Source organism: Mastigoproctus giganteus, chromosome 7 (genome assembly GCF_048544385.1).
Source record: "Mastigoproctus giganteus isolate SK-2022 chromosome 7, ASM4854438v1, whole genome shotgun sequence".
Lineage (NCBI taxonomy): Eukaryota > Metazoa > Arthropoda > Arachnida > Uropygi > Thelyphonidae > Mastigoproctus > Mastigoproctus giganteus.
In genome coordinates, this window is record NC_143581.1 from 213,830,517 (window position 1) to 213,850,320 (window position 19,804).

General features: G+C 37.7%; 1 protein-coding gene and 1 pseudogene across 4 annotated transcripts in view; one reads left to right on the top strand and one right to left on the bottom strand.

Moving 5' to 3' along the window:
• Positions 1–3,004: 3,004 nt before the first annotated feature.
• LOC150083662 (uncharacterized) overlaps positions 3,005–19,804 on the bottom strand; it is a 396,332-nt gene continuing 379,532 nt past the window's right edge. For all 4 annotated transcript variants that reach the window (XM_090378102.1, XM_090378101.1, XM_090378103.1 and 1 more), the window contains one exon: positions 3,005–5,567. In XM_090378102.1, coding sequence (XP_090234228.1) covers positions 3,126–5,567 — 2,442 coding nt within the window. In that variant the 3' untranslated portion in view covers positions 3,005–3,125. The remainder of the gene's footprint in view (positions 5,568–19,804) is intronic.
• On the top strand, positions 15,289–15,404 carry LOC150083663 (5.8S ribosomal RNA; annotated as a pseudogene; the record flags this gene model as incomplete).

The window sequence follows — 19,804 nt, forward strand, 5'->3', positions numbered from 1 at the left end:
AACAAATGGCAAAACTGCCACAAAAATTCCTTCATTAATGTGAATGATCAAAGAAATTCAGAAAAATAGATTCATGCCAAAAAATTTGATATCTAACAAACAAGTACTCTGGCTCTAATTAGTGCCATTCTTATGAATACACATTTATTGAATTGTTTGATATAGTGTAAAAGATGCATTCTCTAATTGGAAAATAGAAAAAATTAAATGTAACTTACCATATGATTCATATTGAATGTTTTCACAATGAGAGTGAGTAAACTTAATAATTATGTATAGCACCTAATTCCTGTACAGTCTACATTACCACCATTTGCAAATTTCAGATATGCATTCTGTACAAAATCAAACCAAAATCATATATACAACTACACACCTATGCAAGCAATAAAAAAAAATAATAAAATAAACAATCAAGCTTGTGTTGATTTTTAACTAAAAAAAGTGAGAACAAACATGTAGGTTTACCGATTGCTGTGTACTTTATTTTATGGCTGTAGGATATTTACAATCAGAATTAAAAGTGATTGAAATGCACCATACCTTTTGTGTATACACTCTATCACAAGTGGAAGTTACAAATACCTAAGAAATTTATGTATTTATATCCACAGAATATTACATATGTAACATCTTTATAAGATGAATTTTATTTTTACATATAAAAAGAATACTCAAGACTGAGCTGCTATAATAATAATAATAATAATAAAAAGCATGCATTACCCTCATATACTCTTTCAGTATTGTATCGCAGATAACAGACAAAAACTGCTGGTTTATGTTTGTATTAAACAATCTAGACAAACATATACAATCCAAATTACCAGCACAATTCATACCTGATTAAAACAGTCATCCATATGGAATAAAACATCAGAATTGTAAACTGTAACAGTGCTGCTTCAACAGCTACAAATGAACAAATACAAAACTGTGCAACCTTGGAACAAGAATGGTAAAGAAATAAAACCTTAACACTTTTGTAAATACCCATCTGAACTTGATATTACAGGAACTGTATTTTAAAAGAAACTGCCAAGAACAATTGAGGGAGGGATAGAAAGGAAATTTATATAAAAACAAGCTGCAACATGTTAGAAGTAAAAATCACCAGATAGCAAGGTAGAGAATATATTATTAGTTTATGCTAAAAGATTTCTGACATTCACTGGTATTAATGTCCCTATATTACGGCCTGAAATTTTTTCCCACAATCCCTAAAAACTTCATGGCAATTTTCCTGAACTACTACTAAGCTATATAAACTAATAATCAGGCATTTATCAGATATATCTAATAACCAACTACTATTATAAATAGATCCTTTCAAATAAATTTATGGCATTTTAAATATATAATTTAATTGACTTTTCTCTCTCTATTTTTTTTTTTTTTTTTGGTAATTTAGTATTATTTTTTCTCTAATGCTGTGTACAATATATACTGCATAATAATGCAATATATCTTATACAGAGTATTATACTCGCTTTATTTATTAAAACTGTTATAAGAAAGACAAAACGCAATAATAAAAGCCAAAAAGAAGACATTTATTGTGAAACAGCAAGGATGAGTGGTGACAAGTGAAATGAAGCTAGTGGTGTTGCATGTCCTGGATAGTATGATGTGGCACCAAAATACAAAAAACAAGTACTCAAAAATATAATCTACTTTTTGTCCAGGAATCACTAAAACCTTATCACCCACTAAAGCAACCAACTAATCATTATAGTGGTACATAAGGTGTGTGCAAACTGGTTGTAGACAAACACAACAATAACTAGCATTAATTTCACATTTTTTTTCACTTGAAACTGAATTTTATAATTTTTAGGTATTTTCAAAACCAGGCATAAACACCACTTAGTCATAAAATGATTAATGAGTATAATCCCTTTTACAAATGCACCTGTATCACTGAAACTCAATAATACAACAGGCATTTACTTTAACTTGCCGATGTTTAAATGCAACCTTACTGTTCTACCATTTTAGCTGTCAGTCTTCGTAATGACATTCTTCACTCATGAGAAATATGTGCGATTGATACAGTACCTATTAAAGCCTTTTACAATTTAACTTTCAAATTTACAATGTTATGAAATGTTTACATTATTTAACACATTTTTTCAACTTTAAAACTGTACACAAGTGTAAATTTTTGTTCTGTCTACAAAATAACATTATGTGGGCACAAAAAACTGGCATCTGGACCTTTGCCTACTGTTTAGGCAACTTAAATTTAGTCTTTTGTTAGTGAAAAGATACATACAGAAAAGGGTAAAAATAAGGTAATGTCTCACTGTGGCCCTGAGAAGAAAAAGGTACAGAGGGCAGTTATCTATGTGCACATTTTAAGTCACCCATTGTGAAATATCACAAGAACCCTGAAATGTACACAAAGCTAAAGAAAATTTGTAACCATGTTATAGACATGCTTCTTTTTTTTTCTTTTTTGATCTACAATTATACACAAAATAAAGGATATTCTGTAAACACTGTTTCAAACATTAAGCCGTACATGTTCTTTCATACAGACAGTGTTTTATTTTCAGTAGCTAACAAATTATGTACAAGTTTAATGTAACAAATTTTTTTCATTACTACTGCTATATATATATATTTGGAGGGGGAAGGAAGTGAGATGAAGGAAATATATATATATACACTCGCTTACTTACATGATGCTCAAAACAGGAAGAGCATGATCTGTTTAACACTTTATATACAAGTACACCACCTGATGCAGACAAACAGGTACAACAGCAACCCTAAAATCAAGCTGCACATCATATACAAACATTCATCATCAGGATTTTATGTAGTAAGAATCTGATAAATATTCTTCCTTTAAGTCAATTCAGTGTCACATTTCTAAATATCATAACTTTGTTATTTTTTTTAGAGTTTCTTAACTTTTATTTTGTTTTTTCCAACAGTGACACAAAAACAGTTAAAGATAAAATGCTGGCCAGCCAGCAACCACAAGATTTATTTATTATTTTTTCTTTCCACACTAATGAGATGGCCATTCTGTAAGTACCATTTTAAAGTTGATGACTTGAGTGAAACAAAATGGGGGGTTGCGAAGTTGAGAACAAAGACATCGAAGAGGTTAATTATCACCGTCTCATAACTGAGTTCAGTGCTTGTGGTGGTAAGCCACCATTTATATGATAACTGTAAGTTGTATACATTGTGTTTTGTGACCGAGAGGGTTGAATGGCTTCTTGGTACTGCCCTTGTGGATGCATGTTGACATTAACCATACCCATCTGCATAGCAGCTGTTGCTGGAAGTTGGGCCTGATTGATAAATCCAGTGTTAGTAATGTAACCTGCAGTGTTAAGAACAGTTGCTGGACTTCCAAGGGATGCTGTCTGCTGCATTCTATATCCTACACCGTTCAGAGTCTGATAACCTGCAGCAACTAAGTTCGACGCAATTGCAATGTTAGGACTCTGCTGAATCTGCCGTGGATGATATCGATGGCTGTATTTGTTATACCCATGTCCTGGATTATTAGATGATAGTGTTACCTGTGATTGCAGGTTGGGAAGAGCTGGAACAATAGAACGCTGCATTTGTGGGGGTGGGGTCATTGTTGATTGAGAAGCAGGAGGAGTAAAATTAGGAGGAGGCGTATTATAACCACCAGAAGGATTAGGTACAATGTCCATTATTCCATTAGTCAGCTGTTGTAATTTGGCTAGACTACAACTAGTACTGCCTTGTGATGGAGGGTTTGGAGTATAACTATAACTTGGTGGTTGCAAACGAAAGGTAGCTGATGATGAAACTGCACATGCTGATGAAGTTGGCATATTAACATGTGTTAGTCGCTGCATAGCCCCAGGTGTATGACCAGTCTGGTGTCCCTGCTGGAGAGGCTGATGGTGAGTTACCATAGAAGTAATGGCAGATGGCTGAGGCTGGATCATTGTTGCCATTGGAACACCTACCATATATGACCCTGCCACATGTGTAGAGGCAGGATTGGCACATGACACTGCTACATTCACTGCATTCATATAATTTCCAGCAGAAGCCACAGGAGGAGCATGGCCTACTAAAACTGCATTTACAGGAGCTGTACTCATATTAACTACACTGGTCTGAACCATACTTGGTAAGGTGGCAGACACAGACCCATGACTGAGGGTTGATGGAACTGAGTGTGGTTGATGAACTGGAGAACTAGCACAACTAGCTAAAGGTACCTGTCCAGTTTGTGCTTGGGCTTGAGCCTGGGCAACAGCAGCAGCTGCTGCTGCAACAGCACTGGGTGGTGTATTATGGGGAAGTGTTACACAATAACTGTTCTGAACCTGGGCACAATCTGAGTAAGGCTGTGGGGTAGGAGCAGGCTGGGGAGTTTCTATGGAGTTCTGAGCCATTTCATTGCTGCTAATTGAGGTTGGGGATTCTAATCCTAATTGGGCAACGTCAATTTCAACAGAATTAAAACCATTGGACATGACACTATTAGTTGATGAATCAGGGGTATAAACTCCCATATTAGCCATTTCCTGGGGTGTTGGTGTATGCTTTGTAACTACACCGGGTGTCGAAGGTGCTGAAACAGATGTTACTGGACCCTGGCTGCTATCAACAAGAGAGTCAACTTCCTGATGCATCTCATTTGATGGATGTAGTTCATTTTCTTGCATTTCATCGCTACTTTCCATGCTCTGTTGAAGACCACTTTGAATAGTTTCCGGGCAGTCTTTATTTAGCAAAACTGACTGTGAGACTGTTGGCGTCAAGTGGGTAGATTCTGTATGATTATCAGAAACATTCACAACCATTGACATCACACTTGTTTGTTCATCTTCTACATCACTACTAAGACCACCCTGACACTGCTGAGATGAGCTCAAGTTTTGAGACTGATTTGAACCAGGAGTCTGAGGAGTAATTGGAGTTAAAGGCAACTGCACAGATGGTGGTAGCTCCATATGGTCTCCAATAACTCTGGTTACATCAGCATCAGATGATAAGGAATCATTGTTAATTGCTATGCTATCATTTTCATCTATTTCTTGAGGTATATTGCAAGTAAACAGCTGATCAACAGGATCTTTGTTACTTGGAGTAATATTACAATCATTTTCTGAATTATCATTTTTCTCATTATTGTCTATGCCTTCTGTTTTATTAACTTCAAAACAAATTTCTTCTTCAATTTTCTCTGTAGCTTCAATCTCTGGTTGTGCTATTTCTTCCGATTCTTTTTCTTCATACTTAGTTTCTATAACAACATCAACTTGTTCATCTTTCTTTTCATCAGCAATAAAGCACTGTTGGTCTTGCCACAAATTCTTCTGCTCTGCATTATTATCAGAAGGAATTTGATCGATACTTTGAATTGCCTCATCCTTTTCTTTATCAGAGATCACTGAAACATTGTCTTCTACATGCAAAACTGAAGTGACAGATTCAAAAGACTGAACTGATAATTCCTCATCTTCTTTATTGTTACTTTTTAAACATTCAACTTCTAGATCTGAAGTTACAGCAGATTCAGGAACGGGTTTAGGAAAAGATTCTGGTAATTTGTGGCCCTGAAATGTAAACACAAAAACATTAATAACAAGATAAAAAAATCTTGATATATTTTAAAAAGGAAAAATGTAAAAAGTTTCATGACTTTAAATAATTAGGAAATTACAGAACATGCAAAAAATGTTTATGTAAACATGCTGACATGTACTTTATGAAATTGGAGCTAAGTTCTGATCAGCAAATGACCATACAAACTACAGAGTAAAAATAATTGAGGCTTTTATTGGTTGTTGTTGTTCTGGAGGCTTAATGGCACATAAGCTGCTAAGGCTATAATGTGCCTATTCACTTGTTATATTAAAACGTGAGTTTTCCCTAGATCAAAAGAAAATTTGAAATCAGAAATAATTGAAAAGCCCAGTTTGCCGGAGAAAGTCAAAAAATTCGGAAATATTTGCCTTATCACCAATGAGATTTTCAAGGGTTATTGGTTTATGAAGGTTAACCAGTGATATCAAGGATGAAGTTCTGGCTTGTTTATAATAGGGGCAGCCAATAAGAATATGTTTTACAGTCAAATTATTAGAACAATGTGTACATTGTGGTGGATCATCTCCTGTGAGTAAATGAAGGTGGGTCAGATGGGTATGTCCTATTCTTGCCCTTGACAGGACTACTTCTTCTTGTCTCGATGTACAGACACTGGAGCGCCAAATTTTTGGATCATGTTTAAACTGAAAGAGTTTATTATTAGTCTGAGAGTGCCAAAGTGCTGTCCATTGTGATAGGCAAGCAGCATGAACGGTTAGTGCATAATCTGATGCTGGAACAGGGATATTGGTTAAATCAAAGGTAGTTGGGTTTTTTGCAGCTTTATCAGCCAGTTCATTGCCTAAAATACCGGAATGGGCTGGAATCCAGCAAAAAGTGACCAGTTGGTTGCATTCTTTAATTTGCAGTAATAAGCTTCTGATTTCATCAAGAACAGGGTGAACTTTATCTGAGGAATTACATAATGACATGATTGAGCTGAGTGAATCAGTGTAAATAACTGATTTTAAGGAACTGTCAGAATAGAGATTTTCTAAAGCTAGTTTAATTGCATATAATTCAGCAGAAAATATACTAAATTCTGATGGAAGGGAAACTGATACAGTTGTATTCGGAAACACTGCAGCTGCTCCAACATTTGAATTAGATTTAGAGCCATCTGTATAAATTGGGGAGAAATCAGTATATCTTTGAGTGTGAACTGCATGAATTTGGTTGACATTTGATGCTTGCAAAGTATTCTTTCTCCATTGACAGAGGTAAGTGTCACAGGTTGGAAGAGGAGGAGCCCATGGTGGCTGAGTATAAGTTGCCACCTGCTTTACGGAATGGATGGAAATATTCCAGACTTGCACCAATTCAAGAAGACGAAGACCAGCTGGCTTTACTATACTAGGTTTCTGTATAGGATTTCTAACGGTGGGTTGAAAAGGTATGACTGAACGGGATGAGAGGCAAAACTTTGTATCTTGACAGCATATTTGAGTAACAGTGTTTTCCTGCGTAAAGTTAGTGGGGGCTCGTGAGCATCAATGTAGAGACTATGTGCTGGCGACGTTCTGAATGCACCAATTGCAATTCTCAAAGCACTGTGCTGAATTGGATCAAGCCAGCGTAATGCACTCTTTCTGGCAGAATCATAGATTGGAGCACCATAATCGAGACGGGATCTGATTAATGCCCTGTATAGACGAAGAAGCGAGGTACGATCTGCACCCCACGTTTGGGCAGATAAAGCTCTGAGTATGTTTAACTTTTTTAGACATGAATTCCGTACATTTTTAATATGATCTAGGAAATTTAACTTGTTGTCAAGGATTAATCCAAGAAATCTGATGTTGCTGGTGATCGGGGCAGGGATGTTAGAAATTTGAAGTTCAGGATCTGGATGAAGTTTGCGTTGTCTACAGAAGTGGACGGCAACTGTTTTCTGCTGCGAGAGCCGATAGCCGTTCAGGCTCGCCCATTGTTGAATTTTATTAAGTGATATCTGAAGCTGTCTTTCAATAGATCTCATGTTTTGAGAATGACAGGAGATGGAAAGGTCATCTGCATAAAGGTAAGTCTCAACTGTATTTGGAAGCTGCTTAGTGATAGAATCTATTCTCAGAGCAAAAAGAGTGGCACTCAGTACTGATCCCTGTGGAACACCTTCTTCCTGGATGAAAGTTGTGGAAAGGGCATGTTGGTATCGAACTTGAAATGATCTAGTATGTAAGAAGTTCTGAACAAATATAGGAAGGTTCCCTCGTAGTCCAAGAAGGTAAAGATCACTAAGTATACCATACCGCCAGGTGGTATCAAAAGCCTTCTCTATGTCTATTGAAACCATTACTAGATGTTCATGTTTGACAAAAGCATTACGGATGGCAAATTCAGCCTTGACCATAAGATCTAAGCATGACCTGTTTTTACGAAAGCCATATTGATTATGGCTCATTAGCTGTTCCGACTCAATGATCCAGACGAGTCTTCTGTGGATAATTTTCTCAAGAATTTTGCTGAGGCAACTTGGGAGAGATATGGGTCTATAGCTTTTGGGGTTGGATGGATCTTTTCCAGGTTTCAGGAATGCCAAAACTGTAGAGTGATGCCAAGTAGCTGGGAAAACATTTTCTAAAAATATGCGATTGTAAAAGACCAGGAGGCAGTGCAGAGCTTTGTCATCAAGATGTTTTGGCATGACATAATAAATCCCATCTGGCCCAGCAGCACCACTGCGGGCGGTTTGAATGACATGTAAAAGTTCAGAATATTGCAGAGGTTTGTTGTATGGGAGAAGATGGGCAGTTTTAAAATGAATAGCATGTTTTTCTTCAGTGTTTTTAATTCTTTGGAATGAGGTAGGATAGGCTGTTGATGCTGAGATTTCGGCAAAAGTATTGCCCAAAGCATTCGCTATATCTACTGGATTAGAGAGATCTTTCCCGTTCCAAGAGAGGATTGGAGAAGGTATGGTAGGAAACTTACCAGACAGCTGTCTAATTTTTTTCCATATTATTTTGGAATCAGTATTTCTGTGAAAACTGGAGGCAAAACGGGTCCAGGATTCTTTCTTTGCTTGCTTTTGTATGAAGCGTGCTTTTGCCCTTAATTTCTTGTAATTAATGAGATTGACTGTGCTCGGACATTGCCGAAACAAATTCCAGGCTTTATTTTTTGATCTCTTTGCTGTGGCGCATTTATCATTCCACCAGTAATTATGATGCTTTCGGTCAGGGGGATTTGATAGTGGTATTGTGTTTTTTGCCACATTTAGAAGATGTGACGTGATGTAATCTGTCGCATCATCAATATGTTGGAGGCGGATTTTTTCCTCATCAAGGTCGATTGATGATTGAAATTTTGCCCAGTCTGCTCGGACAAATTTCCACTTTCTGCAGGGTTGAATTGAAGGAGGAGTCTTTGCTTTCAGAAAGTTGCATACTATTGGGAAGTGGTCACTGCCCATGGGATCATTTATTACATACCACTCTATGGTTGGGACTAGTACTGGTGAACAAATCGAGAGATCTATTGCTGAAGTGTGTCCTGCTGGGAGCTGTACGTGCGTCGGTGCACCAGTATTGAGTATACTGAAATTTAGTGCCTCTAAAAAGCTTTCAATTAGTCGGCCCCATCTATCCAATTTAGGAGAGCCCCATAATGGGTGGTGCCCGTTAAAGTCCCCTAATATACAGAGAGGTGGAGGTATCTGTATAAAGAGGTCTTCAAGATCTTTTAAAGAGTAAGTATGGTTTGGTGGTAGGTAGATTGAGACTAGTGTTATTGCACTATGGACAGTTATGCGAACAGCAACAGCTTCAATTTCAGTTTGGAGTGTGATATGCCTAGTTGGGATCTTCGAGTTTACTAGGATTGCTACACCACCATGGGCAGGTATTTCGATCTCTTCGATAAAGGCAATAGTTCTTTATCGAAGGAGAAATTTGTGAGGTCAAGTAAGTTTCCTGTAGACAGAAGGCAGCTGGAGAATATTGGTTAATTAGGTATTGAATATCGTCAGTGTTGCTACAAAAACCTCTGCAATTCCATTGTAAGTTCTCTGGTTCATTTAGGTTTAGTTGAGGATGATTCATCAGACTGTTTTTTGTTTGAGCACTTTTTCCGGTCTTTTTTTGGGAAGCTGGGACGCCCAGTATCCATAGTGTCATTTGCATAAAGTTCTAGTATGGGTTCTTCAAGATCTGAGTGTACGTCTAATTCCATACTATTGGTGGATGGTTCTGGTTTCTTGTTGTCTTTAGTAGTTTTTAATTTTTCTTTATCATGCGAGAGTGTCCGAGTATTAGTTGGGATGCTGATTGGAGTGTTGGTCGATTCACTGGTTTTAGTTTGATGTGTGTCTTTTCCTGAATTAGATAATGTATTTTTAACCCAATTAGCCATAGATGTGCTGGGAGGTATTGATACATCTGTTTGTACTGCTGTTGAAATAAAGCTTCTAGTGTGAGATGCATATGAAAGACTGGGCGTGGTCAACATAACCTGTCTGCGTGCCTCAGGGTATGTGACTTTGTGTTCAATTTTATATTTTTGAATTTTTTTCCCTGTTTTCCACATTTCACAGGATTTTGAAAATGCTGGATGACTTTCTTTGCAGTTGGGGCAAATGGGACTTGATGCTGAACAGTCTGCTTGTGTATGTTCCTTGGAACCACAAATAGGACAAATAGCTTCTCCCCTGCATGCTTGTTGGGAATGTCCATATTTTTGACATTTAAAACAACGAATGGGATTAGGAATATAAGCCCGAATTCGGCAGTTTAAATAGCTAGCTTTTACTGAGGATGGCAAATCTGGGGTACTGAAGGTTAAAATGATTGACCTAGTTGGGACGAGATTTCCATCTTTTTTAGTCATTATGCGTTTGGCGTTGGTTACTTTTTGATTACTTAGTTCTTGAACCAATTCCTCTTCTGATATTGTAAGTAGGTCCCATTCGGTTATAACACCTTTCGAGAAATTTAAGGTGTTGTGCGGAGTAATAGATACTGGCAAGCCACCGAATGTCGTTGTTTTTAGCAGCCACTCGGAATGTTTGGAGTTGGCTGTTTCAATTAATAGGTCTCCGGATTGCAGTCGTTTAACCATTTTTGGTGTTCCAGCAATCGATTCCAGAAATCTTTGGATGACGAATGGTGATAATTTTCCGACAGGTTGGTTGGAGAGATAGTGTATCACCAGAAAGTTTGGCATTTCATTGCACTGCACTTCTCTTTGGAGCCTTTTTGGTTGATTCAGGTCTTCATCGGTTGGTTTATCTAGCCTTGAGTTTGAAGGCTCTAGAGGTGGATAGTCATTTTTATCCATTGTTGCTCCTTTTAGCCCTGGGGGATAACTTTTCCCCCAGATTTCCGGCCCCGCCACGGGGAGGCAGGAGCAGTGCCGCTCGGAGGCCAAGTGGTTGAAGTGTTAGTTGATTAATAGAACAAGAAATATAGGAAAAAGAAAGGTGTGTTTCCTTTCTGTGTTCTAACTAGTGGTTTTCAAGTATAGAACTAGTTTTAAAGAAAAGCTGTTGATAGAAATGTAGGAACTTAAAAGGGAATAACTTCAATCACTTTACAAGAGCTCTCTATATATCGCAAGAATATCGCTTGGCCTCGAAATACGCTTGGCACCCGGGGCCGCTTTTATTGGAGTACAGCACATCAGCAGTATGGTATATGCAAGGTCGTAAGAATGGTTTTTGACCCCATGGTTCCACGCAGAAAAGAAATTTCACTGCATAGTAATGAAAATTCTAACTGTACATGAACACAGTATATGTACAGTTCTTTTAGAATTAACAGATGTTTGAATTCTGCATTTAATATATAACAAAGAATGTCACTTGCAAGATCACAAGATTGTTTGTAAACAACATCAAATATGATCCATTTGTAACTGATCAGAGGAAAAATATACCAAAGTTGTTCACATCACGATGGTTATGTCAAGAATTTGTGATATGAGCTGCTTTATGAATTAATTGTTGGAATTATATAAATTTAACACTAACAAGTTGGGAAAATACAGGCATTTTCACTTTATGGCTCAAGGTGGAGAGTTACTTGTATGCCTTTCAACCATTTACTTTACAACTGTGTTTTTGCAGGTGTCACTCCAATACTGAAGAAATTTAGGTATGGAAGTGTTTGTCCAATGCTGTATATCACTGAACTGATCTGCAAACTACTCTCACTGTCTTAGAATGGCCTGCCCCTATCCAGGTATAACTGCAAGCATTATGGGATGAATGACTGTGGTCTGACAGAGTATTCAATTATGTCCACCAGGAGACAAGTTCCTCTAAAATATTATGACAGGACAAATACTGTTCCATGAAAAGAATCCTTAAATGAGAACACCACTAATGACTTGCACAGAGTGTAGGATGCAACTTGGATCAATTGCTTCACGCAATTTCTTTTACACTTTCACCACAGCTAAGCAATGTGAACTGTGATTCAGTGGATCACATTACTTATCTCCACCATTTAAACCGATTATTGCCACTGTTCTTGACAGCACTAAGCTGATTGTATTCTGCGCACATGCAGCTGTGATTATCCTCTTGTTTTGAGATCTCTGCATGCCGAACAAGGCAAAATAGGTTCCAGTTTTGAATATTTTGTTTTTTTTTGTCCTTAATGGTGCTGTATTTTCTTGATTTTTGTAAATTGTAGGGCAGATACCTATGATCCCAATCATGGATGCTACAGCCAAAGTTTTTTTCATTGCTAGTACTGCCTCTCCTCAATCCCAAATTAGCAGCTGATTGAAAACCCGAGGTATAGCCTGTATAACACAGCTCAACTTTGTTACAAATATAACGATTCTTCGCACTGCATGAGCACCTATTTCTATGTCCCTTGAGGTGAGTTGCCTCCCCCACAATACAACTTTAATACATTATCACACAGGAACCCTCCTACAAAGAGCACAGAAACCAAAGCCCACAGGATATTTACATATAATATATTCTTATTGATGCTTTGTACACACACACACACACATATATATATATATATATATATATATATATAGGAAGATTCAATTATTTTGGTCCACACTTCTGTCTGTTCAGAGTTCAATTTTTTTCTTTTTTTTAAAACCACACACATGAAATGTATTAGAACCTTTAGTATAACGAAACTTCCCTTATTTCCACATATCCATTCATCTTCCTCAATTTGAATTTAAGCTCACTCGTGTGTTTTGAGAAAGAGGAAGGATTCTATCAGCACTGAGCTCACTCAATCCATTTAAAGCCCTGAACACTTCACAAGTACATAGTCTCCAGGTACAACTTTAGGAGGACAGAACTAAAGCCCTCATTGGTAGGAGTACCCTTCTGTTCCTCTCACTAATCTGGTTGCTCTTCTCTGCACCCATTCCAACGTATCCATGTCCTTCCTAAAATGAGAACTCCACACCTGTATGAGATGTGGCCTGACCATTGCCTTATACATTGGAATAATCACCTCCTTACTTCTTCTGGAAAATATTCCTATATATCAGGAGTAGCCGGCTTAATTTGTGATGTGATCTACTTTTATCCTTCAAAATGTGCCGTGATCTACCATCTCAAAAATTTCATTGCACAAGGTGCAGAAATGGAGGGATGACTGTATATTTAAAATTTGTTGTGATTGACCGAAATTAAATCCACGATCGACTCGTTGGCCAACCCTGCTATATATCATTGACAAAACCTCATGGCAACCTATCTTTACTCGTCACAGAACTTATCTGACTGCACAATTAAATAGGCACCTCCGTAGCCAGGTGGGCAAGAGCAGCAGTGCATAGCACACGCTTCTCAATCAGACTGGGGTTCGGAGCCAGTGACCACCAAATATGGAGGATGAGGAAAGGTTAGGAAATGACCACAGCATATCCCAGGAACAATATGGCCTTAGTTGCTAATGCTCTGAAAAACCAAATAACAACAACAGCACAATTAACCCCAGATTTTTTCCATTCTCCACACCGTGAATGTGATACCACATGGTTGGTACATTAATCTAGGATTACTGCTCCCCATACCTTGGCATTTGTCGATATTCAATTTCAGTTGCCACTTCTCAGACCATCTACCTAATTTGTCTCGATCCTGTTTCAGTAGCACACCCTGATTACTGTGATTATTTCTCATGCTAACCTTCATAAATAACATTAAAAAATATAGAAAACAACAGTGGGACCTGCCCTGACCTTAGGGACTTCATTAATTTGGTCCAAGAAGAGTAGTGCCCATTGATAACCACTCCTTTATCCACAGCAGTAACTTTCTTTAATGCTACACTGTATAGCAGTCTTTGATGAGCAAGAGGATCGAGTTTTTCTGAAATCTTAGTACATCACAACAAAATTATTTCTTTCATCCAGTTCCATTGTTAATGCATCATAGTATCTACTTAGATTGTTCAAACAGGATCACCCCTTAATAAATCCATGCTGTGCCTGAGTATAACTGTACTCCTGCGTAGATTGTCCTGTATGACTTCTTTAACCAGTCCCTATTATTTTCCTTGGAACAGAAGTTTGGCTAACAGGTCTGTAATTACTGACATCACCCCCTGATTCCTCATTTGTGAATTGGGGATATATTTACACATCTCCAGTTCACAGGGACCTCTCCTGAATCAAGGATGGTCTCATAATTATAGTTAAAGGTTTACTTGCCTCGTTTACTGACTCCCTTAACATAATTGGATATATCCCATCCAGCCCAGGTGCTTTCCCCTTATTTAGCTTCAACAATTTCTCTTACACTTTTCTCTCAATTATCATAAAGTCATTCAGTTCTCTCTAAGAATTTGACACACTTCCAACATCTCCACCCATAAAAAATTCCTCATGTGTGAACGTAGATGCAAAATACTTATACAATTTGTCAGCAACCTGAGTAGGATTATCAACAGTTAAATCATTCATATCATTTGGATCAATGTGATTTGTTATCTTCCTTTTAGTGTTTACATAAGTAGAGAAGTCTTTTCTGCTTTTCTTTGCCAGAAACATCTCATAATCTGCCTTTGCTTGCCTAACCCCCTTTGTGATGTAATCTACTGTACACATCTGTCACCTTATAATTTATATGCATCCCATGCATTTTTTTCCCTTCTCTTCTACAAGGCTCATCAGTTCATCTGATAGCCATTTAGATCTAAGCCTTTGACAGTCTCTCCTAGTTGGTATAAAATGCATTAGCTTCTATGATTACGTCCCCAAATGCTTCCCACTTTGAATTTGCTGTTGGTAACTTCGTCCCACTGCAGTCACTTTTATGAAAGTAAGAGCTCTTCCCTTTGTTCTTGACAGTATTTACATCTTTAAATCTTACATCAATACATTGTGATCATGGCCACCTAGTGAGACTTTATGTGCAGATTCTTAATGCACAAAGGGTCTTTGCTAATAATGACATCAAGGGTACTGCTTTCTCTTCTTGCCTCTCTAACAAGCTGTTAGAGAGGCAACAAGAAAGGGGGAAAATGAGGAAAGTAGTCATCCAATAAATCCATAAAAACCTTGCTAATGTGTAGGGATAAAAACCACAGGGTTCAGCCAATGTTTGGTAAGTTCCCCATTATAAGACATTCTGATTATAGTGTTAAATGTCACATTCAAGATCTAGGTCAGCAAATACAGAAAAACAATTGGTGTCATAACTTAAATCCAGCTTTGCTTTTTCATGGCAACTTGATGAATCAACAGACACATCAGAACTAGCACATTAAGAACGCAGCCAGCTGCAAGACTTGGTGTGAATTGCAGGACACATCGAGCACTGATTTTTCGAACGCACATTGCGGCCTCGGGTACCTCCCGGGGCCTCGCCTGTCTGAGGGTCGGATGACTAAATCCGAAGGATTGTCTGCGGCGACGAGTTCGCCAGCACTCTCCTATGTGGCCATCTCCGGGTGCAGAAGTCGCCCGGTTGGCTCAAGTAGAAGGTGGCCGAGAATGAAATAAAAACGACCTCCGAAAATCTCTCATGTTACTTGTTCCAGAACAAAACTGAGGAAGATTTACTACTCTGTAAATCTCCCAAAAGTTGCATGACTACAGAAGAAATATTTAATGTCATAAATAGTTAGATGATAGAACATGAAATCAGTTGCAAAAAGTGTGTTGATACATGCACTGATGTGGCAACAGCAGGGGTTGTGGGACATACCAAAGAGTTGGTGGTTTTGTTCAAGTAGTCAACTGTGTGCTCCATTTAAAGTGCCTGTTGCCAAAATGACAGAAAGAGACCTGCTGCTTCATACAGAAATAAGATGGCTTTCTAGTGGAAAAGTTCTTGTTAGTGTTTTTGAACTTTGTTCAGAAAATTTCTTCTGTTTTTTTTTTTTTTTTTTTAATTGATCACCCATCTTATCTTTCTCACTGTTTGGTAAATACCTCTTGGCTACAGAAATTGGCATACTTAGCAAACATTTTTACAAGAATTAATGAACTAAATCTCTCATGTCGAAGAAAGAGCATGTCGATACTCACAACAAGTGTCAGAATTGCGCAGAAAAAGGCAGCATGAATGCTTTCCAACCCTGAGTGACTTTGATAGAAACAGAACCTAGCCTGGAAGAAACTATTTATGGTAACATCATCCAACATTTAAATGGTTTTCAACAGGCGTTTCAGAAATACTTCACATCTACTGTGCCGCCTGTCTGGGTTTGAAATCCATTTTGTGTTTCAAGAAACTGAATGGCATGTCTGTGCAAAATTACAAGTGTCTGATAGATATTACATCTGATATCAAGCTTGAAACAGAAATTCAGTGAGCTTCCCCTGGTTGAATTCTGATGCAGTCTTCAAGAATATCCATTAAGTGCCTAAATATGTAGTGTGGGGCAACATCTAAATAGGTATGTGGCAACAATGTCTAAATTTCATTACAGACTGGATGTCACACCCGACATGAGAATCCAGTTGTCTACAATCACTCCTGACTTTACAGGACATTGTGAGACAAGGAAACAACATCATTCTTCACACTAGTAACCTATGAGGTACGATTGAATGTATACTCAAATAGTGACAGTTTATTATTCAGTTATTTTTTGTATCAGTCTGAAAACAGTAGATTGTAAACATATCATTCATAAGGCATTTTCTATGCCTACTGGGAATGATATATCCTGCCCATTCCAATTGAAGACTGGACAGGACATTTAAGGGCATTTTTCATTAGTAATACTAAATGCAAAGTGTATAATGTCTTGTCATTCTGTGCATAATAGTAGTAGTGGCATGTGATGCAAGAAAGCATGTGTATGAGCTTATGCAGCATCAGCCAAAAAAAAAAAAAAACACACCATTCCCTCCAAATGCCTGTCCAGTTCCTCCTTAAATTTATTCAACCTATCAACTTCCACGACAGATGGAAGTTTGTTCCAGCAATTAACCACCCACTGGCTAAAGGCAAATTTCTGCACATCTATTCTACATCTGTCTTTTCTTAATTTGAATTTAAATGTCTTGCCTTGGTCTTAGTTCTTTATAATTAAGAGATTTTTAGTTGGATGCTTGTGAAACATTTCAAGCTTTATTGCTTAAATGCATGAACCATCACACCAGCAGTTAGTTTGTATTTTGGATAGATGATTATGGTTACTGTCTTAGCTGCTGCTAGCATCTGCTTGCTGATGCGACTGGTTGCATTATCTATTCTTTGAGTCTGTATAATATAGTCATTCACTGACTAATGATTGAAAGCAGATTGAAAAACACAACTTTTTCAATCTGCTCTAGAGAATTTCCATCTTATCTCTAAGTACTGATGTTGTTGTTTGCAATTTACAAATGATTATAAAATGGTCAATAACCTACCCTTTGTTATCCATATGGGAAGATCTCAATAATGGATAGTTCCCATTAAAGTCACCGAAAACAGAACGGGACTGGTATTTGTGTTACAAATTTGCTGCGATCTTTGATAGCACAGACATTATTTAGTAAAAGGCATTAAGACAACAGAGTAATTCTGAGATAACACAGAAAGCAGCTGTAAACAAGGGGAGATTTGTAGTGACAGTAGTATTAATGGAGTTACTGCTATACCTCCATAGGTAAAGGTTAAATTTGTTTTGTTCATATTTGTAACTTTTGACTGTGAACTCCTGTAAGAAAATGGTTATGAAATCAGATAAATAAATGAAATCATGGTTAACATCAATACTGCTGCAAAAATCTGCAATTCTACTGAATGATGTACTGTGTTACTTAGTTAGTGGAAGAAGAGTTTGCTTTTATGAGCATACTACTTGTGATGATCATTCCACTAATTTCCTTCCTAGGAAATATGGGGCATTCAAAATCATTACCATCTGCTGCATCCAAGATTAAAAGGACACCGGCGTCATGTTTTCTGCATGAAGATATACCCTTTCATCTTTTGTTGGCCATGTTGTCAGTGTCCATACAATTTCTCAATTCTGATCTGTGTGGTTTAGTTTCTCTTTTTCTTGAGTGCCTGCAGTGATTTCAGAAGGAATTGTGATTGGAGCATTGTTGGTTTGATCTGCTAAATGTCACTTAGATTGGTTCCAGTTCAAGCGTATTAATTGAGCTCATTCTGCAACCAGTGTGTGTGTGTGTGTGTGTGTGTGTGTGTGTGAAGCGCGCGTGCGCTACACACACACTGGTTGTAGAATGAAGCACAGCTGACTTTTTTCCTTTTTTTTGCCCCTTGGGTACTTAATTTTGTTCTTTTAAGTATTTGTAATTTTTTCCAACTGCAAATTCACATGATTAGGCCAGATAATCATCCTTACAGTTAGGGCATTATGAAGATCCAACTGCACATTGTGAATGAGTTTTGGACCCATAGTTTGGACATGTTGCACTCCTACATGTAGAGGAAAGATGGGGAACAAAAAAAAAAAAAAAAAAAAATCACTCAGCATGCAGTCATCCAATATTCAGAAAAAAAGAATCTAACACCAAAGCAATTCATAAGGATATGCTTACAACACTGGGGAAGGATGCTCCTTCCTATTCCATAGTTAAAGGGCCAGCAGAATTTAAACTAGAAGAAAGAGCCTGGAAGATGACCCATGCTACAGATCTACAATGTCCATCACACTCCAGAAGCTGTTGACAGCATGCACAATCTGGTAATTGAGTGATCTACAAGTGACACTTCAATGAATACCAGCATCTCACCTGAATGTGTGTACCACAATAACAGAGGCTTTCAAAAAAAAGCCTCTGTTATTGTGTTCTGTTAAAGCTTCTGTTATTTGGAATGAGGTTCCAAAGTTGCTGACGGCAGATTCACCAAATTTCCTTGCAAGGTTTGTGATCATGAATGAGAAGCGGGTCCATCACTTTCAGCCAGAGATAAGGACGCAACAGCAGAAATACAGATCTCCCACTCACCACTCCAAAAGAAAGCCAAGTAAATTCCTTCTGCTAGCAAGGCAATGGTTTTTTGGGATCCTGGGCCTTCAGAAAGCCCAGACAGTTGCAGGAGCACATTACACAGACCTTGTGAGGTGTTTGCATGAAAACAAAAGCAGAGGAAACTCGGCAAAGGAGTATTGTTCCACTGGGAAAATGCACCTGTTCACAAGTCCATAACCGGCATGTCTGCACAAGTACAGCTTTGAAATCTTGGACTATTCCCCACATTCACCAAATCTAGCAGCATCAGACTTTCATCTACTTCCTAATATGAAAAAAAAATAGCAGGCTGCCATCCATCTTCCCAACAATGGTAACCTCACTACTGCAAAGAATTACTGTAGGCCCAAAAGAAAAAACTATCTTCATAGCTGGAATCGATGCATTGCAGCATCAGTGGCAAAAGTGGATTGACTCCAAATGTCGAAGAGCAATGTGAATGTTCCAAGAACTCCTCAAATAAACCCCTTCATACTCAAAGCCACAAACTTTTCAAATGCTATTCATGTTTTTTAACCAATTTTGAAAACACATGGCATGTAGTTGCACACAGGCTAAACATCAGCTCAGTTACCTAATGTTGGCTTTTAAGAGTACACCATTAAATTAGGTATGCCCATAATTGTGTGTGTGTGGGGGGGGGGGGGGAGTCATATGCATATTTTAAAAATACGCATGACTAAAAATCACATGGTAGGTATACACACAGTAAGTGCCAGTTATAGTTCACTGGTTATTAGAATCAGCTGCTTTATAGAATCAAATTTCAAAGAACCAATTCAAATCAATAAAATGCACTACTCTTTCATTGTTTATTATAATTACATCTTTGGTTATAAGA